Consider the following 21222-nt stretch of genomic DNA (forward strand, 5'->3'; position numbering starts at 1 on the left):
TGTCCCCCCGTGTGTCCCCCCGTGTGTCCCCCCGTGTGTCCCCCCATGTGTCCCCCCGTGTCCCCCCGTGTGTCCCCCCGTGTCCCCCCGTGTGTCCCCCCGTGTGTCCCCCCGTGTGTCCCCCCGTGTGTCCCCGTGTCTCCCCCCGTGTGTCCCCGTGTCTCCCCCCCGTGTCCCCCCATGTCCCCCCCCGTGTGTCCCCCCGTGTGTCCCCGTGTCTCCCCCCCGTGTCCCCCCATGGTCCCCCCCCGTGTGTCCCCCCGTGTGTCCCCCCCCGTGTCCCCCCGTGTCCCCCCGTGTGTCCCCCCCCGTGTCCCCCCGTGTGTCCCCCCGTGTGTCCCCCCGTGTCCCCCCATGTGTCCCCCCGTGTCCCCCCCATGTCCCCCCGTGTGTCCCCCCGTGTCCCCCGTGTCCCCCCGTGTGTCCCCCCATGTGTCCCCCCATGTGTCCCCCCGTGTGTCCCCCCGTGTCCCCCCGTGTCCCCCCGTGTGTCCCCCCATGTGTCCCCCCATGTGTCCCCCCGTGTGTCCCCCCATGTGTCCCCCCGTGTGTCCCCGTGTGTCCCCCCGTGTGTCCCCCCCCGTGTCCCCCCATGTCCCCCCCCGTGTGTCCCCCCGTGTGTCCCCCCGTGTCCCCCCGTGTGTCCCCCCCGTGTCCCCCCATGTCCCCCCCCGTGTGTCCCCCCGTGTGTCCCCCCGTGTCCCCCCGTGTGTCCCCCCATGTGTCCCCCCGTGTGTACCCTGTGTCCCCCCGTGTCCCCCCCGTGTCCCCCCCGTGTCCCCCCGTGTGTCCCCCCTTGTCCCCCCGTGTGTCCCCCCGTGTGTCCCCCCGTGTCCCCCCGTGTGTCCCCCCCGTGTGTCCCCCCTTGTCCCCCCGTGTGTCCCCCATTCCCCCCCCCCGAGTGGGACATTGACACGCGTGGGGGGGGGAGACACACATGGGGACACGCGTGGGGACGTGGGGGTGACACGGGTGGGGGGGGACACGCGACACACGTGTTGGGGGGGGGGGGGAGGCGCAGGGACAGACCTGTCCCTGCACACAGGGACACGTGTGGGGCCACGCGTGGGGCCACGACGCGCGTGGGGCCGGGCTGTGCGCACACGTGGAGCCGCGGTGGGGGGGGGGGGGGGGTGTTCACGCGTGTGCGAGGCGTGTGCGTGGGGCCGGCAGCGGGCGGTTGTCGCACGCACGTGTGCGGGGCCGGGGTGGGGGGGGGGGACACGGACCTGGGGACACGGGGTCACCCCCTGTGACCTCCGCGTGGCCGTGTGTCCTCATGGCCGTGGCCGTGTGTCCCCCCCACCCTGTGTCCCCCCCACCCCGTGTCCCCCCGTGTCCCCCCCGTGTCCCCCCGTGCCCCCCCGTGCCCCCCGCCCCCCCCGCAGTGATTACATCATCAAGGAGAAGACGGTTTTGCTGCAGAAAAAGGACAACGAGGGCTTTGCCTTCGTCCTGCGTGGGGCCAAGGGTGAGTTGGGGTCCTGGGGGGGTCCTGGGGGGGGCCCTGGGGGCACGTGGGGGGGCTTTGGGGGGTCTGGAGGGTCTCTGGGGTGTCCGTGGGGGCACCTGGGGGGGGCTTTGGGGAGTCTGGAGGGTCTCTGGGGTGTCCGTGGGGGCACGTGGGGGGGCTTTGGGGGGTCTGGAGGGTCTCTGGGGTGTCCGTGGGGGCACCTGGGGGGGCTTTGGTGGGTCTGGAGGGTCTCTGGGTGTCCGTGGGGGCACCTGGGGGGGGCTTTGGGTGGGTCTGGAGGGTCTCTGGGGTGTCCGTGGGGGCACCTGGGGGGGCTTTGGTGGGTCTGGAGGGTCTCTGGGGTGTCCGTGGGGGCACCTGGGGGGGCTTTGTTGGGTCTGGAGGGTCTCTGGGGTGTCCGTGGGGGCACCTGGGGGGGCTTTTGGGGGTCTGGAGGGTCTCTGGGGTGTCCGTGGGGGCACTTGGGGGGGCTTTGGGGAGTCTGGAGGGTCTCTGGGGTGTCCGTGGGGGCACCTGGGGGGGCTTTGGTGGGTCTGGAGGGTCTCTGGGGTGTCCGTGGGGGCACCTGGGGGGGCTTTGTTGGGTCTGGAGGGTCTCTGGGGTGTCCGTGAGAGCACCTGGGGGGGCTTTGGGGAGTCTGGAGGGTCTCTGGGGTGTCCGTGGGGGCACCTGGGGGGGCTTTGGTGAGTCTGGAGGGTCTCTGGGGTGTCCGTGGGGGCACCTGGGGGGGCTTTGTTGGGTCTGGAGGGTCTCTGGGGGTGTCCGTGGGGGCACCTGGGGGGGCTTTGGGGGGTCTGGAGGGTCTCTGGGGTGTCCGTGGGGGCACCTGGGGGGGCTTTGGGAGTCTGGAGGGTCTCTGGGGTGTCCCTGGGGGCACCTGGGGGGGGCTTTGTTGGGTCTGGAGGGTCTCTGGGGTGTCCGTGGGGGCACCTGGGGGGCTTTGGGGAGTCTGGAGGGTCTCTGGGGTGTCCGTGGGGGCACCTGGGGGGGCTTTGGGGAGTCTGGAGGGTCTCTGGGGTGTCCGTGGGGGCACCTGGGGGGGCTTTGGTGGGTCTGGAGGGTCTCTGGGGTGTCCGTGAGAGCACCTGGGGGGGCTTTGGTGGGTCTGGAGGGTCTCTGGGGGGGGAGGAGGAGGGGAGTGGGGGTCCCGGTGGGGGGGCAGTTCTTAGGGGTGTCAGTGGGGCGACGCGGGGGGGCGCGGGGGTCCCGGAGGTGACCCCCCCCTACAGCGCAGACCCCCATCGAGGAGTTCACCCCCACCCCGGCCTTCCCGGCCCTGCAGTACCTGGAGTCGGTGGACGAAGGCGGCGTCGCCTGGAGAGCCGGGCTGCGCATGGGGGACTTCCTCATCGAGGTCAGCCCCCGCCCACGGGCCGCCCGGACCCCCCCGTGGGCGCCCACGGGGGGCAGCACCCACCCACGGGGGGCAGCACCCATGGGAGCAGCACCCACCTGCAGGGGATGGCCCCCAGCCCACCCACGAGGGACCGTGACCCCCCTGTGGGCACCCACGGGGGGCAGCACCCACCCACGGGGGGCAGCACCCATGGGAGCAGCACCCACCTGCAGGGGATGGCCCCCAGCCCACCCACGAGGGACCGTGACCCCCCTGTGGGCACCCACGGGGGGCAGCACTAACCCACGGGGGGGCAGCACCCACCCACGGGGGCACACACCCACCCATGGGGGGCAGCACCCACCCACGGGGGCACACACCCACCCACGGGGGGCAGCACCCATGGGGGCAGGCAATGGCCCCCAGCCCACCCACGAGGGACTGTGACCCCCCCCGTGGGCGCCCAAGGGCAGCGCGTGCATCCGTGTGGCAGCGTGCAGGCGTGTGCTGGCGTGTGCTGGCGTGTGCTGGCGTGTGCCTGGCGTGTGCTGGCGTGTGCTGGCGTGTGCTGCGCGTGCTGGCGCGTGCTGGCGTGTGCTGGCGTGCCCTGGCGCGTGCTGGCGTGTGCTGGCGTGTGCTGGCGCGTGCCAGAGCGCGCCAGCACGCGCTGGTGTTTCATGACGTGTCACGGCATGGCAGGGCGTGTCAGGGCGTGACACGGAGTGTCAGGGTGTGTCACAGCGTGTCACGGCACGTTAGGGCATGCCAGGGCGTGCCAGGGTGTGTCACAGCGTGTCACGGCATGCCAGGGCGTGTCACGGCACGTCAGGGCGTGCCAGGGCGTGGCAGGGCATGTCACGGCACATCATGGCATGCCAGGGCATGTCAGGGCATGCCAGGGCATGTCACAGCATGTCACAGCGTGTCACAGTATTTCAGGGCATGCCAGGGCATGTCAGGGCGTGCCAGGGTGTGTCACAGCATGTCAGGGCGTGTCACAACATGTCAGGGCGTGCCAGGGTGTGTCACGGCACGTCAGGGCATGTCAGGGCGTGCCAGGGCGTGTCACGGCACGTCAGGGCGTGTCAGGGCATGTCACGGCACGTCAGGGCATGTCAGGGCGTGCCAGGGCATGTCACGGCACGTCAGGGCATGGCAGGGCGTGGCAGGGCGTGTCACGGCACGTCAGGGCGTGTCAGGGCATGCCAGGGTGTGTCACGGCACATCAGGGCGTGGCAGGGCATGTCACGGTGCATCACGGCATGCCAGGACATGTCACAGCATGTCACAGCGTGTCACAGTGTTTCAGGGCATGCCAGGGCATGTCAGGGCGTGCCAGGGCATGTCACGGCACGTCAGGGCGTGTCAGGGCATGCCAGGGCGTGTCACGGCACGTCAGGGCGTGCCAGGGCATGTCACGGCACGTCAGGGCGTGTCAGGGCATGTCACGGCATGTCAGGGCATGTCAGGGCATGCCAGGGCGTGTCACGGCACGTCAGGGCGTGCCAGGGCATGTCACGGCACGTCAGGGCGTGCCAGGGCATGTCACGGCACGTCAGGGCGTGTCAGGGCATGTCACGGCACGTCAGGGCATGTCAGGGCATGCCAGGGCGTGTCACGGCACGTCAGGGCGTGGCAGGGCGTGGCAGGGCATGTCAGGGCGTGTCAGGGCATGTCACGGCACGTCAGGGCATGTCAGGGCGTGCCAGGGCGTGTCACGGCACGTCAGGGCGTGTCAGGGCGTGTCACGGCACATCAGGGCATGTCAGGGCGTGCCAGGGCGTGCCAGGGCGTGTCACGGCACGTCAGGGCGTGGCAGGGCGTGGCAGGGCGTGTCACCGTGTGCCTGCGCAGGTGAACGGGCAGAACGTGGTGAAGGTCGGGCACCGCCAGGTCGTCAACATGATCCGCCAGGGCGGGAACAGCCTCGTGGTCAAGGTCGTGATGGTGACGCGACACCCCGAGGCCCCCGAGGGACCCCGGCGCCGCGGTACGGCCCTGGGGGGGGCCAGACCCACGGCTCCGTGGGTGGGGGGGCCCAGACCCCCGGGTCCGTGGGTGGGGGGTCCAGACCCCCGGGTCTGTGGGTGGGGGCGCCAGACCCCCGGGTCTATGGGTGGGGGTCACTGGGGTCCATGGGTCGGGGGGTCCAGACCCCTGGGTCCATGGGTGGGGGTCACTGGGGTCCATGGGTGGGGGGTCCAGACCCCCGGGTCTATGGGTGGGGGTCACTGGGGTCCATGGGTGGGGGGCCCAGACCCCCGGGTCTATGGGTGGGGGTCACTGGGGTCCATGGGTGGGGGGCCCAGACCCCCGGGTCTATGGGTGGGGGTCACTGGGGTCCATGGGTGGGGGGCCCAGACCCCCGGGTCTATGGGTGGGAGGTCCCAGACCCCCGGGTCTATGGGTGGGGGTCACTGGGGTCCATGGGTGGGGGGCCCAGACCCCCGGGTCTATGGGTGGGGGGGCACGCGGACGCCTGGGTCCCCGTGGGCGGGGGTCCCTGACCCCCCCCGCAGCCGCCCCCCCGCAGCCGCGGCGCCTCCCGGCTCCGGCCATTTCCCTGCGCTCCAAGTCCATGACGTCGGAGCTGGAGGAGATGGGTGAGGGGGGGTCCTGAGGGGGTCTGGGGGCTTCCTCGGGGGTCCTGGGGGGTCCTGGGGGGGGTCTGGGGGCTTCCTCGGGGGGCCTGGGGGGTCCTGGGGGGGTCTGGGGGCTTCCTCGGGGGGCCTGGGGGGGTCTGGGGGGGGTCTGGGGGCTTCCTCGGGGGGCCTGGGGGGTCCTGGGGGGGTCTGGGGCCTTCCTCGGGGGCTGGGGGGGACTGGGGGGGGGGCTGGAGGCTTCCTCGGGAGGCCTGGGGGGTCCTGGGGGGGTCTGGGGGCTTCCTCGGGGGGCCTGGGGGGGTCTGGGGTCTTGCTCGGGGGCTGGGGGGTCCTGGGGGGGTCTGGGGGCTTCCTCGGGGGGCCTGGGGGGTCCTGGGGGGAGTCTGGGGGCTTCCTCGGGGGGCCTGGGGGGTCCTGGGGGGGGTCTGGGGGCTTCCTCGGGGGCTGGGGGGTCCTGGGGGGGGGTCTGGGGGCTTCCTCGGGGAGCCTGGGGGGTCCTGGGGGGGTCTGGGGCCTTCCTCGGGGGCTGGGGGGGCCTGGGGGGGGGGGGCTGGAGGCTTCCTCGGGGGGCCTGGGGGGTCCTGGGGGGAGCTGGGGGCTTCCTCGGGGGGCCTGGGGGGGCCTGGGGGGTGTCTGGGGGCTTCCTCGGGGGGCCTGGGGGGTCCTGGGGGGGTCTGGGGTCTTGCTCGGGGGCTGGGGGGGCCTGGGGGGGGGTCTGGGGGCTTCCTCGGGGGGCCTGGGGGGGTCTGGGGGGGGTCTGGGGGCTTCCTCGGGGGGCCTGGGGGGTCCTGGGGGGGTCTGGGGCCTTCCTCGGGGGCTGGGGGGGACTGGGGGGGGGGCTGGAGGCTTCCTCGGGAGGCCTGGGGGGTCCTGGGGGGGTCTGGGGGCTTCCTCGGGGGGCCTGGGGGGGTCTGGGGTCTTGCTCGGGGGCTGGGGGGTCCTGGGGGGGTCTGGGGGCTTCCTCGGGGGGCCTGGGGGGTCCTGGGGGGAGTCTGGGGGCTTCCTCGGGGGGCCTGGGGGGTCCTGGGGGGGGTCTGGGGGCTTCCTCGGGGGCTGGGGGGTCCTGGGGGGGGGTCTGGGGGCTTCCTCGGGGAGCCTGGGGGGTCCTGGGGGGGTCTGGGGCCTTCCTCGGGGGCTGGGGGGGCCTGGGGGGGGGGGGCTGGAGGCTTCCTCGGGGGGCCTGGGGGGTCCTGGGGGGAGCTGGGGGCTTCCTCGGGGGGCCTGGGGGGGCCTGGGGGGTGTCTGGGGGCTTCCTCGGGGGGCCTGGGGGGGCCTGGGGGGGTCTGGGGTCTTGCTCGGGGGCTGGGGGGGCCTGGGGGGGGGTCTGGGGGCTTCCTCGGGGGGCCTGGGGGGTCCTGGGGGGGGGGCTGGGGGCTTCCGAGGGGGGCCGATGGGGGCCTGGGGGGGGGGCTGGGGGCTTCCTCGGGGGGCCTGGGGGGGCCTGGGGGGGTTCTGGGGGCTTCCTCGGGGGCTGGGGGGGACTGGGGGGGGGGGGCTGGAGGCTTCCTCGGGGGGCCTGGGGGGGTCTGGGGGGGGTCTGGGGGCTTCCTCGGGGGGCCTGGGGGGGGCCTGGGGGGGCGCTGGGGGGGTCATGGGGGCCTCTTGGGGGGCAGGGGGTCGGGGGGGGGCCCTGGGGGTCCGGGAGGGGTCCTGGGTGCTGGGGGGGGGTTGAGGAGGGTCTTGTGGGGAAGGGTTGGGTGGTCGTGGGGCGATGCCTGGGGGGGGGAACACTGGGGGGGCTCAGGGAGTTGTGGGGGGGGTCCCGGGGGGCTGGGGGGGTCCTTGGGGGAGTTCAGGTCGTTTCGGGGGGGTCCCGGGGGGGGTTGGGGGGGGTGGGGGGTTCTTGGGGAGGGGCTCGGGGGGGGCCTGGGGAGGGGGTTGGGGGGTTCGGAGGGGGGGTTCGGAGGGGGGGGTCCCGGCGGGGGGCTGAGGAAGTTGGGGGGGGTCCCGGGGGGTTCTGGGGTCCTTGGGGGGGGGGGGGCTCCATGGGGGAGGGGCTGTAGGGGGGGCTTGGGGGGGGCCTGGGGCACAATTTCTGACCTCTGACCTCTGACCCCGCCCCCCCCCACCGGCCCCGCAGTGGAGAAGGGTGAGTGGGGGGGGGCGGGGGGGGGGGATGGGGGTGGTCCTGGAGGTCCCCCCTCCCCCACCCAGGACCCCCCCCTTCCCGGGGACCCCTTTGACCCTGAAGAGTCCTTGACCCCCCCGTGACCCCCCCGTGACCCCCCCGTGACCCCGAGCCCCTCCCCCCCCCAGCCCCCCGCCCCGTAACGGCCTCTCGTGTCTCCCCAGTTTCCCCCTGGAAGAAGCGGAGCGGTGAGTGGGGCTCGCACGGCCCTTGCACACTCATCGCACACACACACCCCCCCCCCGGGCCTTGCACACTCATCGCGCCCCCGTGCAAGGCTTGCACGGGCCTCGCACGCTCATTGAACACCCCCAGGATTTGCACACTCATTGCACACCCCCAGCCTTGCACACTCATCGCGCCCCCGTGCAAGGCTTGCACAGGACTCGCACACTCATTGCACACCCCTGGGTCTTGCACACTCATTGCACACCCTGTCACGGCTCGCACGGGCCTCGCACACTCATTGCACACCCCCAGGATTTGCACACTCATCGCACCCCCGTGCAAGGCTCGCACGGGCCTCGCACGCTCATCGCACACCCCCAGCCTTGCACACTCATTGCACCCTCGTGCAAGGCTCGCACGCTCATCGCACACCCCCAGCCTTGCACACTCATCGCACCCCCGTGCAAGGCTCGCACGGGCCTCGCACGCTCATCGCACACCCCCAGCCTTGCACACGCATCGCACCCCTGTGCAAGGCTCGCACAGGCCTCGCACACTCATTGCACACCCCCAGGATTTGCACACTCATTGCACACTCCCAGCCTTGCACACTCATCGCACCCCCGTGCAAGGTGTGCACAGGACTCGCACACTCATTGCACACCCCCTGGGTCTTGCATGCTCATTGCACACCCTGTCACGGCTCGCACGGGCCTCGCACACTCATTGCACCCCCCCTGGCCTTGCACACTCATTGCACCCGTGTGCAAGGCTTACATGGGCCTTACACACTCTTTGCACACCCCAGCCTTGCACAGTCATTGCACCTCCGTGCACGGCTCACACAGGCCTTGCACACTCATTGAACACCTCCAGGATTTGCACACTCATTGCACACCCCCAGCCTTGCACACTCATTGCACCCCCGTGCAAGGCTCACACAGGCCTCGCACACTCATCGCACCCCCCCAGGCCTTGCACACTCATTGAACACCTCCAGGATTTGCACACTCATTGCACACCCCCGGGTCTTGCACACTCATTGCACCCCCGTGCAAGGCTCACACAGGCCTCGCACACTCATCGCACCCCCCCAGGCCTTGCACACTCATTGCACCCCCGTGCAAGGCTCACACAGGCCTCGCACACTCATCGCACCCCCCCAGGCCTTGCACACTCATTGCACCCCCGTGCAAGGCTCACACAGGCCTCGCACACCCATTGCACCCCCCCAGCCCTTGCACACTCATTGCACCCCCGTGCAAGGCTCACACGGGCCTCGCACACTCATCGCACCCCCCCAGCCCTTGCACACTCATTGCACCCCTGCGCACGGCTCGCACACTCATCACACCCCCCACCCCCTCGGGTCTTTCACACCCATTTCCCCCTGTGCAAGGCTTGCACACTCATTGCACCCCCCCCGGCCTTGCACACTCATTGCACCCCCCCATGCACCCCCACCCCCCCCCCGCGGGCATCCAGCACCCCACTGCCCCCCCCCCAGCCCCCCTCAGCACCCATTTCCCCCCCCTCCAGCACCCCTCACGCCCCCCAGCACCCATCCCCCCATTCTCCCCCCAAGCCACCGCCCCCCCATGGCCCCCCTCCCCCCTCCCCCCGCCCCCCCCAGCCCCCCCCAGCCCCCCAACCGCCCCCTCTCCCCAGAGTACGACCCCTCCTCGGCCACCGAGAAGAAGAGGACGGTCTATCAGATGGCGCTGAGTAAGGCTGGGGGGGGGCCCGGGTGGGGGGGCTCGGGGGGGGTCGCTGAGGGGGGGCTGTCCCCTGGGTGGGGATCCCCTGGGGGAGGGGGCTCTGGGGGACATCACTCCTGGACGCCTGGGTCCCCCCGGCGGGGTCTGTGGGGGGTGGGGGTCCCCCCGTGGGGGGCTGGGTGGGGGGACACTGGGGGGGTCTGTGGGGGTCCCTCCCGGACACCTGGTTCCCCCCGGGGGGGTCTGTGGGGGGGTGGGGGTCTCCCCGTGGGGGGCTGGGTGGCGGGGGCACTGGGGGGGGTCTGTGGGGGGGTGGGGGTCCCCGCGGGGGGGGCTGTGGGGGGTCTGTGGGGGGGTGGGGGTCTCCCCGTGGGGGGCTGGGTGGGGGGGCACTGGGAGGGGTCTGTGGGTGGGTGGGGGTCCCCCCGTGGGGGGCTGGGTGGGGGGGCACTGGGAGGGGTCTGTGGGTGGGTGGGGGTCCCCCCGTGGGGGGCTGGGTGGCGGGGGCACTGGGGGGGGTCTGTGGGTGGGTGGATGGGTGGGTGTCCCCTCGGGGGGGGCTGGGTGGGGGGGGTGTGTGGGGGGGGTGGGTGTCCCCCCGTGGGGGGCTGGGTGGGGGGGGTCTGTGGGTGGGTGGGTGTCCCCCCGTGGGGGGCTGGGTGGGGGGGGTCTGTGGGGGGGTGGGTGTCCCCCCGTGGGGGGCTGGGTGGGGGGGTCTGTGGGTGGGTGGGGGGTCCCTCCCGGACGCCTGCCCCCCCCCAGACAAGCTGGACGAGATCCTGGCCGCCGCCCAGCAGAGCATCAGCGCGGGGGAGGGGCCGGGGGCGCCCCTCCCCCCCTTGGGCAAGACCCGCCCCAAGGGCTTCTTCAGCCCCGAGGTGGGGGGGGGGCACCCAGGGGGGGAGGGGGCACCCTGCGGGGGGGGGTCCCAGAGGCCTGGGGGGGCACCTTGGGGCGGGGGGGCACCTGGGGCGGGGGGTCCCGGAGACCTGGGGGGGGGACAATTTGGGGTGGGGGTGGCACCCTGGGGCGGGGGAGGGGGCAGCTTGGGGTGGGGGGGTCCCACAGGCCGGGGGGGGGCACCTTGGGCTGGGTGGGGGGGACACCCTATGGTTGGGGGTCCCAGAATCCGGGGGGGGGCGGTCCTAGAGGCCGGGGGTGGGGTTAGGGGGCACTGTGGGGTGGGGGTTGGGGGGGCACCCTAGGGTGGGGGGGGACCCAGAATCTTGGGCGGGGGGGGGTCGCGGACGCTTGGGTGCCTCGGGGGGGTGGTGGTGGGTCCTGGACACCTCGGGGTGGGGGTCCCGGGTGCATGGGTGCCCCAGACGCTGGGGTCCCCTGGGGGGGTGTGGGGGGGGGGGGGTCTCGGACACTGGGGTCCCCTGACGCCCCCCCATTCACCACCCCCCCCCAGGGCCCCTTCGAGGGTCACCGCATGGGTCCGGGGGGCTTCGACCGGCCCTTCCTGCCCCCCGCCCCCCCCCACGGCCTCGTGCTGCGCCAGAAATCCATCGGTGGGTGCTCCCGGGGGGGGAGGGGCGGGGGGGAGGGGCGGGGGGGACCCCAGAGCCCAGGGGCGGGGGGGAGGGCCTGAACCTCTGGGACCCCTCTTGGGGGGGGGGGGGGGTTGAGTGTCCCCCAGGACCCCTGAGTCCCCAGTTGGGGGGAGGGTGTCCCCCCCAATTGGAGGGGGGGTGGGTGCCCCCCAGACACCTGGGTCCCCTCTTGAGGGGATGGGTGCCCCCCCCGAGGACCTCTGGGTCCCCAATTGGCTGTGGGTGCTGGATCCCAAACCCCTGGGTCCCCTTTGGGGGGGGGGGGGTTGGGTGCCCCCCAGGACCCTTGGGTCCCCAATTGGGGGGGGAAGCGCCCCCCAGGACCCCTGAGACCCCAGTTGGGGGGGGGGGTGTCCCCCAGGATCCCTGAGACCCCAGTTGGAGGGTGGGCTCTGGGTGCCCCCAGGCGCCCTGGGTCCCATCTTGGGTGGGGGTGGGTGCCTCCCCAGGACCCTGAGACCCCAACTGGGGGGCGTGGGTGTCCCCCAAACACCTGGGTCCCCAACTGGGGGGGAGTGCGCCCCCCAGGACCCCATGAGCCCCAATTGGGGGGGGGGGCTGCTGGGTCCCCTGGACCCCTGGGTCCCTTCCTGGGTGGGGGTGGGTGCTGGGTGCCCCCCGCACCCCCCCCTCACCCCCATGCCCCCCCCCCCAGGCGCCCCCGAGGAGGACAAGCCCTTCCTGGCCCCCCCCAGCGGAAAATTCAGCCGCAGCCTCTCGGTGCCGGGGTCCGACGACATCCCCCCTCCCCCCACCACGTCCCCCCCGGAACCCCCTTACAGCACCCCCCCACCCCCCTCCTTGGGGGGTGCCACCCCGCGGGGGGGGCCGGGGGGGGGCCCTTGGCGCCTTTACAACTTGGGGAGCCGGGGGGGAGCCGGGGGAGGGGGGGGTCCCCCAAAACCTTTACGTCGCAAAGGGCCCTTGGTGAAGCAGACGAAGGTGGAGGAAGGGGGGGGCGGGGGGGCCGGGGGGGGGGGTCCCGGGGGCGGGGGGAGGGGAGAAGAGCTCCATCGCCATCCCCACCATCGTGGTCAAAGCCCCCTCGACCAGCAGCAGCGGCCGCAGCAGCCGGGGGAGCAGCGTGGAGGCCGAGGGGGGGTCGGGGGGACCCCCGGATGGACCCCCGCCTTCGGGGGGGGGTCCTTCGAGCGGCGGCGGCTCCCCCCACCCTCCCCCCCCCACTTTAGACTTCACCTCCCAATTCGGGGCGGCTTTGGTGGGGGCGGCGAGGCGGGAGTGGGGGGGGGACGCTCGCCGCCGTTCCACCCTCTTCCTCTCCACCGAGGAAGAGGAGGAAGGAGGCGGAGGGGGGGTGGCGGGACCCCCACCGCGCCTCCGCCACTCCAAAAGCATCGACGAGGGGATGTTCGCCGGCGAGGTTTTCCCACCGCGGGGGTACCGGGGCGGCAAAGGATCGGGGGGCAGCGCCTTCAGCAGCGTGGCCGCACCCTTGCACCCCACCGCGCCCCCCACCCCCGCCGCCCCGTTACGCCCCGGCGCCGCCGCTTTGCACCCCGCAAGCGCCCCGGCGGCGGGTTGCAAAGGTTTGGTGGCTTTGCAAGCGGCGACGATGCCCTTGCAATCGGCGGGACCCGGGGCCGCTTTGAGCTCCGGGTTGGCGGCGTTGCAATCGGGTTTGGGGCCTTTGCAACCGGGCGCGGCGGCGTTGCAAGCCGGCATCGCGGCGTTGCAGTCGGGTTTGGCTCCTTTGCCCGCGGGAACGGCGCCCTTGCAATCGGGCCTGGCGTCGTTGCAACCCTTGCAAGCCGGCGTGGCGGCTTTGCAATCCAGCTTGGCGGCGGCGTTGCAACCCGCCGGCGGGTCTTTGCAACCTGGGGTCTCCCCGTTGCAACCTGGGGTCTCCTCGTTGCAATCCGGAGTCTCCTCGTTGCAATCCGGGGTCTCCCCGTTGCAATCCGGGGTCTCCCCGTTGCAACCCGGGATCGCTCCGTTGCAACCCGGCCTTGCTCCGTTGCAACCCGGCCTTGCTCCGTTGCAATCCGGGGTCTCCCCGTTGCAAACTGGGGTCTCCTCGTTGCAATCCGGCGTCTCCCCGTTGCAAACCGGGGTCTCCTCATTGCAAACCGGGGTCTCCTCGTTGCAAACCGGGGTCTCCCCGTTGCAATCCGGGGTCTCCCCGTTGCAACTGGGAACCGCGTCGTTGCAAACCGGGGTCTCCCCGTTGCAAACCGGGGTCTCCCCTTTGCAATCGGCAACGACCTCGCTGCAGAAGGCCCCCTCCTCGTTGCCCCCCGCGCCCCACCCCAAACCCCTTCCTCCGGGCAGCCCCCGCCGAAGCAGCCGCCCCCCTTCCCCTGCAGAACCCTGGGTGCCCCCGCCGCCCCCTCCCTCCTCTTCCTCCTCTTCCTCCGAGGCTCGCTTGGAGCTACGGGTGCGCTTCGCCGAGGCGGGGGGGCTGCTGGCCTTGCCCCCCCCGGCCCCCTCGGTGGACGGGGACGAGGAGCTGCTGCTGGCCGAACCTTTGCCCCCCCCTTTGGAATTCGCCAACAGCTTCGAGGGGCCGGAGGGACCCCCCGTGGGCGACTCGACGGCCTCCAGCCTCACCTCCTACGACAGCGAGGTGGCCACCCTCACCCAAGGGGCACCCGAAAGCCGCCGGGGGGGCGCCGGGGGGGCGTCGGGGCTCCCCGAGGGCGCCGAAGTCGTCACCGATTCGGGAATCGAAGAGGTGGACAGTCGAAGCAGCAGCGACCACCCCCCCGAAGGGGGAGAGGGACCCCCACCCTACGCCCCCTTAGGCGAGGGGAGCGAAAGGGCCCGGGCCCGGGGGCGCGGGGGACCCCGGGGGGGCGAGGGTCGTCGCCCCGAGCCCTGGGACGAGGGAGGACGCGGTGGCATCGCCGCGGCCTGGCCCCGGGCGGGAGGAGACGCCCCCTTCGCGGGAGACCGGGCCGGCGCCCCGGGGAGACACAGGTAGGTGGGGAAGGGGCGGGGGGGGGGGGTAGCACCCATGTGGGGGGTGGGGGTGGGGAGGGGGATGCATGGAGGGGGCGGTCGCACCCGGCGCCGGTTGCGTGAATTGGGAGGGGGGTTGCACCCACGGCACCCGTTGCATGGGTTGGGGCGGTGGGTTTGCACCCATTGCATGGGTTGGGAGGGGGCTGCACCCACGGCACCCCTTGCATGGGTTGGGGAGGGGGTTGCACCCACAGCACCCCTTGCATGGGTTGGGGCGGTGGGTTTGCACCCGTTGCATGGGTTGGGAGGGGGCTGCACCCACGGCACCCCTTGCATGGGTTGGGGAGGGGGCTGCACCCACAGCACCCATTGCATGGGTTGGGGCAGTGGGTTTGCACCCATTGCATGGGTTGGGGAGGGGGCTGCACCCACAGCACCCATTGCATGGGTTGGGGAGGGGGTTGCACCCATTGCATGGGTTGGGGAGGGGGCTGCACCCACAGCACCCCTTGCATGGGTTGGGGGGTGGGTTTGCACCCATTGCATGGGTTGGGGAGGGGGATGCACCCACGGCACCCCTTGCATGGGTTGGGGGGTGGGTTTGCACCCATTGCATGGGTTGGGGAGGGGGATGCACCCACGGCACCCGTTGCATGGGTTGGGGAGGGGGATGCACCCACGGCACCCGTTGCATGGGTTGGGGAGGGGGTTGCACCCACGGCACCCGCTGCATGGGTTGGGGAGGGGGTTGCACCCACAGCACCCATTGCATAGTCAGGGTGGTGGGTTTGCACCCCTTGCATGGGTTGGGGAGGGGGTTGCACCCACAGCACCCCTTGCATGGGTGGGGGGTGGGTTTGCACCCGTTGCATGGGTTGGGGAGGGGGTTGCACCCACAGCACCCATTGCATGGGTTGGGGAGGGGGTTGCACCCACAGCACCCATTGCATGGGTTGGGGGGGTGGGTTTGCACCCGTTGCATGGGTTGGGGAGGGGGTTTCACCCACAGCACCCCTTGCATGGGTTGGGGAGGGGGCTGCACCCAGGGCACCCCTTGCATGGAGGGGGCGTGCAGGCGTCGCACACGTGGCACCCACCACATAAATGGGGGGAGGGGGCTTGCCGCCGTTTCGGCCGTGGCACCCATCGCGTGGAGGGGGAGGGGGCGTTGCACCCAACACATACAGCATGGGGGGGCATCGCACCCCCTCCCCACCCACCCCAGCACCCATCACACCCATCGCACCCCCTCCCCACCCACCCCAGCACCCATCACACCCATCGCACCCCCTCCCCACCCACCCCAGCACCCATCACACCCCCTCCCCACCCACCCCCGCACCCATCACACCCATCGCACCCCCTCCCCACCCACCCCAGCACCCATCACACCCATCGCACCCCCTCCCCACCCACCCCCGCACCCATCACACCCATCGCACCCCCTCCCCACCCACCCCAGCACCCATCACACCCATCGCACCCCCTCCCCACCCACCCCCGCACCCATCACACCCATCGCACCCCCTCCCCACCCACCCCCGCACCCATCACACCCATCGCACCCCCTCCCCACCCACCCCAGCACCCATCACACCCCCTCCCCACCCACCCCCGCACCCATCACACCCATCGCACCCCCTCCCCACCCACCCCAGCACCCATCACACCCATCGCACCCCCTCCCCACCCACCCCCGCACCCATCACACCCATCGCACCCCCTCCCCACCCACCCCAGCACCCATCACACCCATCGCACCCCCTCCCCACCCACCCCCGCACCCATCACACCCATCGCACCCCCTCCCCACCCACCCCCGCACCCATCACACCCATCGCACCCCCTCCCCACCCACCCCAGCACCCATCACACCCCCTCCCCACCCACCCCCGCACCCATCACACCCATCGCACCCCCTCCCCACCCACCCCCGCACCCATCACACCCATCGCACCCCCTCCCCACCCACCCCAGCACCCATCACACCCCCTCCCCACCCACCCCCGCACCCATCACACCCATCGCACCCCCTCCCCACCCACCCCCGCACCCATCACACCCATCGCACCCCCTCCCCACCCACCCCAGCACCCATCACACCCATCGCACCCCCTCCCCACCCACCCCATCACCCATTGCACCCCCTCCCCACCCACCCCCGCACCCATCACACCCCCTCCCCACCTACCCCAGCACCCATCACACCCATTGCACCCCCTCCCCACCCACCCCAGCAGCCATCACACCCTCTCCCACCCACCCCAGCACCCATCACACCCCCTCCCCAAGCCCCAGCACCCATTGCACCCCCTCCCCACCCACCCCAGCATCCATCACGCCCCCTCCCCAACCACCCCATCACCTATAACACCCCCTCCCCACCCACCCCAGCACCCATCACACCCCCTCCCCACGCACCCCAGCACCCATTGCACCCCCTCCCCACCCATTGCGCCCCTCCCCAAGCAGCCAGCGCCCACTCCCCAAACCCCAGCACCCATTCCACCCCCTCCCCACCCACCCCAGCACCCATCACACCCATTGCACCCCCTCCCCACCCACCCCAGCACCCATCACACCCATTGCATCCCCTCCCACCCACCCCCGCACCCATCACACCCATTGCACCCCCTCCCCACCCACCCCAGCACCCATTGCACCCCCTCCCCACCCACCCCCGCACCCATCCCCCCCACCCCTCACCCCACTGACCCCCTCCCCCCCCCACAGGCTCCCGGACCCCGCCGCCCCCCCGCCGCCCCCCACCAAGGCCCCCCCTTCGGCCGCCCTCTTCCCCAACTGGCCGCCCCCCAAGGCGGGGGCTCTGGGGGGCCTGGGGGGGGCCGGGGGGGAGCTGGACGTGCGCCCCCCGCTCCGCCGCGCCCCCAGCCCCGCCACCCTGCCCAGCGAGCGCCGGGGGAGCCCCGCGCCCCGGCCGGCCTCGCTCCCCACCCTTCCCGCCGCCCCTCTTTACGCCGGCTTCTTCGACCTCCGCGGGGGTCCCGCGGCCTTCGGGGAGCTGCCCCCCACCCGCTCCCTGTCGCCCACCCGCCCGCCGCCCCCGGACAAACCTTTTGGGGCGAAACCTTTGGCTTTTTGGAGCAAGTTCGACGTGGCCGATTGGTTGGAGTACTTGAACTTGGGCGAGCACCGGGCCCGATTCTTGCACAACGAGATCGACGGCACCCACCTGCCCTCGCTCACCAAGGAGGACTACATCGACCTGGGCGTCACCCGCGTCGGGCACCGCATGAACATCGACCGCGCCCTCAAGCTCTTCCTCGAGAGGTGATGGGGGGCGCCGGGGGGCGCCCGGCGGGGGCGGGGGGGGCGGCCCCGCGCCCCCCGGGACGGGCCCGGCTGGAGGGAAGCGAAGGCGGAGCGGGAGAGGCGGGAGACGGGCGTGCGATGGGACACGCGTGTGCGATGGGACCCACGTGTGCGACGGGACCCACGCGTGCGACGGGACCTGAGTGTGCGACGGGACCCGCGTGTGCGACGGGACCCGCGTGTGCAACGGGACCCACGCGTGCGATGGGACCCACGCGTGCGACGGGACCCACGCGTGCGACGGGACCTGAGTGTGCGACGGGACCCGCGTGTGCGATGGGACCCACGTGTGCAACGGGACCCACGTGTGCAATGGGATCCACGCGTGCGACGGGACCCACGTGTGCAATGGGATCCACGCGTGCGACGGGACCCGCGTGTGCAATGGGATCCACGTGTGCGACGGGACCCGAGTGTGCGACGGGACCCGCGTGTGCGACGGGACCCGAGTGTGTGACGGGACCCACGTGTGACACGGGACCCGCGTGTGCAACGGGACCCACGTGTGCAATGGGATCCACGCGTGCGACGGGACCCACGTGTGCGACGGGACCCGCGTGTGCAATGGGATCCACGTGTGCGACGGGACCCACATGTGCAACAGGACCCAAGTGTGCAATGGGATCCACGTGTGCGACGGGACCCACATGTGCAACAGGACCCAAGTGTGCAATGGGACCCAAGTGTGCAACGATACCCACGCGTGCAAGGGGACCCACGTGTGCAACAGGACCCAAGTGTGCAACGGGCCCCACATGTGCAACGGGACCCAAGTGTGTGACAGGACCTGAGTGTGCAACGGGCCCCACATGTGCAACGGGACCCAAGTGTGCAACAGGATCGGAGCCTGCAACTGAACTTGAGTGTGCAACGGGACTGGGGCGTGCAACGGGACCTCCGTGTGCAACAGGATTGGGGCGTGCAACGGGACACGAGTGTGCAACGGGACCCACGTGTGCAACAGGATCACAGCCTGCAACGGGACCCAAGTGTGCAACGGGACGTGGGTGTGCAACTGAACTTGAGCGTGCAACGGGACGTGGGTGTGCAACTGAATTTGGGTGTGCAATGGGACCTGAGTGTGCAACGGGATCAGAGCCTGCAATGGGACCCGAGTGTGCAACAGGATCCGGGTGTGCAACGGGATCGGGGCCTGCAATGGAACTCAAGTGTGCAACGGGACTGGGGCGTGCAACGGGATCCAAGTGTGCAAGGGGATCAGAGCCTGCAACGGGACCTGCGTGTGCAACGGGACCTCCGTGTGCAACAGGATTGGGGCGTGCAATGGGAACTGAGTGTGCAACAGGACCTGAACATGCAACGAGATCGGGGCGTGCAATGGAACTTGAGCGTGCAACGGGACGTGGGTGTGCAACAGGACCCGAACATGCAACGGAACTCGAGTGTGCAACGGCATCGGGGCGTGCAATGGGGCCCAAGTGTGCAAAGGGACCTGAACGTGCAACAGGACCTGAATGTGCGACGGCACGTGGGTGTGCAGCAAGATCTGAGCGTGTGGCGGGATCTGAGTGTGCAACAGGACGTGGGCGTGCAACGGGACCTGGGCGTGCAACAGGAGGCGGGCGTGGAGCAGCCTCTGCGACGACGGGCCGTGCGACGGGCCGTGGGCGTGCAACGAGATGCGCAGCAGGACGCGGGCGTGCAACGGGACCTCCGAGCCGTGCAAGGGGACTGGGGCGTGCAAGAGGACGGGGGCGTGCAACGGGGCGTGCAAGAGGAAGCAAGCGTGCGGCGCGGCGGGCGACAGGACGCGGGCGTGCAAGGGGGCCGTGCAAGAGGATGGGGGCGTGCAAGAGGACGTGCAGCGGGTGTGCAAGAGCACCCGAGCGTGCGAGGGGCTGCGGGCGTGCGAGGGGCCGGGGAACCCGGGACCCCCCCCTGCAACGGGGGACCCAAAAATGGGGGGGGACCCCCCCCCCCATAGGACCACCCCACCCCCACGGGACTCCCCCCCCCCCCGGAACCCCCAGGACCCCCCCCAAGGGACCCCCACCCCCGTGGGACCCCCCCCCCATGGGACCCCCCCCCCCCCATTCCCCGGGGCGGGGCGCACCCATCACGCGTGCAAGGGCCGGGCACACGCGTGTGGGCACGTGGCGATAGCACACGCCAGCGCCTCCCCCCCCCCACGCGCACACGTGACCTCGCACACACGTGACCTCGCACACACGCACGCGTGACCCCCCCCCCCCCCCCGCGCGCGCACGGGCGTGTGCACACGCAGGCGTGCCCTTGCGCGCACACCCGTGCCCTTGTACACGGGCGCGCACACTTGCACGCACCCCCTGCACACGCCCCCCCCCCCTTGCACGCACACACGTGTGCACACGCTTGCACACGCCCCCTTGCACAGGCACACGCGCGCAGACACGCCCTTGCACGCGCACTTTCACACGCTCGCACGTGCAGACGGGCCCTTGCACACGCGCACACGCGTGTGCACCCCCTGGCACACGCGGCCCCGTGCCCCGCCCTCCCCCGCCCCCCCACCCGCGCGTCCCCGCGCGCACGCGACCCCCCTCCACCCCCCCACCCCCCCACGTGCCCGTGCACACCCCCACGCATGCACACGTGCCCCTCCCCCCTCCCACGCGTGCCCCTCCCCCCACTCCCCCCTCCCCCCCCCCCCCCCGGCCTCGGCCGTCTCTAAGGGCTCTCGTGTCGTCGCGCCTCGCCCCGCCCCCCGCCCCTCCCCCCCCCGAGGCAACGACCAATCACACGAATGTCTTCCAGTGCCCCTCCCCCCACCCCCCTCCCCCGACGCCTGGGTCCCCCCCTGGGGGGGGGGAGGGGCGGGGGAGGTCCCCCCCGGGGGGGGGGGAGGGGAGCACCCCCAGATACACTGTGACCCCGGGGGGGGGGAGGGGAGGCTTCACTGGGGGAGGGGCAGCTGGGCTCTAATTAACCCCCCCCCCGGGCTTAATGACCCCCCCCCGGGGCTTTAATGACCCCTCCCCCCCTTAATTGCCCCTCCCCCACCAGCCCACGGGCAAACCCAAGCATCCGGACGCCCCCCCCGCCCATCCCCCCCCCAAAGGACCCAGGCGTCCGGGCCCCTCCCCCCACCCCTCCCCCCACTAGAAGAAGGACCAGGCGTGCCCCTCCCCCCACCCCAAAGGACCCAGGCGTGCCCCTCCCCCCCCAAAGGACACCCCCCCCCCCAGGGAGACTGGTGGCCCGCCCCGCCCCCCCCCCGCTATCAGCCCCTCCCCCGCACTGCCGACGCTGCCCCTCCCCCCGCTGTGCCCCTCCCCCCCCGTGTATAGAGGATCGGGTGTAATTAATGACGTCATGACCGGGTTTTATTTGCAAATATAAAGTCTCGGCGAAAGAGCCCCTCCCCCCCCCCGGGTGAGCGTGCAAGGGGCGTGCAAGGGGCGTGCAAAGGTGGGTGGGCGTGCAAAGGGGCGTGCAAAGGTGGGTGGGCGTGCAAGGGGTGTGCAAAGGCGGGTGGGTGTGCAAAGCGGCGTGCAAGGGGCGTGCAAAAGGCTGAGTGTGCAAAGGAGCAGGTGGCCATGCAAAGGGGCGTGCAAGGTGGGTGAGCGTGCAAAGGCGGGTGGACGACAGCGGGCAGGCGTGCGAGGGGCCGTGCAAGGAGGGTGAGTGTGCGAAGGGGTGGGGGAGGGCGGAGGGGCGCGCAAGCGTGGGTGTGAGGGTGGGGGAGCGTGCAAGGGGGTGGGTGTAGGGCTGATGGGTGTGCGAGGACGTGTGCAAAGGGGCGTGAAAAGTGGGTGAGCGTGCAAAAGGGGGGGCAAGGGTGAGTGGGTGTGCAAAGGGGAAGGTGAGGGTGGAGGGGCGTGCAAGCGCGTGGGCGGGTGTGCAAAGGGGCGTGCAAAGCGGGGTGAGCGCAGCTGTGTGTGCGAGGGTGGGTGAGCGTGCAAAGGGTCTTGCGAGAGCTGACGGGCGTGCAAGCGTGTGTGCAAAGATGGGTGGGCGGGTGTGCAAAGGGGCGTGCGAGGGAGG

The 21222-nt window shown here is 72.1% G+C and overlaps 1 protein-coding gene across 1 annotated transcript; it reads left to right on the forward strand.

Moving 5' to 3' along the window:
- Positions 1–1173: 1173 nt before the first annotated feature.
- Positions 1174–17231, forward strand: LOC135311254 (SH3 and multiple ankyrin repeat domains protein 1-like; the record flags this gene model as incomplete). The annotated part of the gene is given in 10 exon segments (XM_064440384.1): positions 1174–1471; positions 2704–2828; positions 4665–4800; positions 5330–5413; positions 9378–9434; positions 10190–10305; positions 10842–10941; positions 11639–11929; positions 11931–13920; positions 16639–17231. Coding segments are annotated over 10 exon segments (3759 nt in total), but the record flags the coding sequence as incomplete, so codon positions are not given.
- Positions 17232–21222: the final 3991 nt, after the last annotated feature.

The sequence above is a fragment of the Phalacrocorax carbo genome, unplaced genomic scaffold, assembly GCF_963921805.1.
Source record: "Phalacrocorax carbo unplaced genomic scaffold, bPhaCar2.1 SCAFFOLD_366, whole genome shotgun sequence".
NCBI lineage: Eukaryota > Metazoa > Chordata > Aves > Suliformes > Phalacrocoracidae > Phalacrocorax > Phalacrocorax carbo.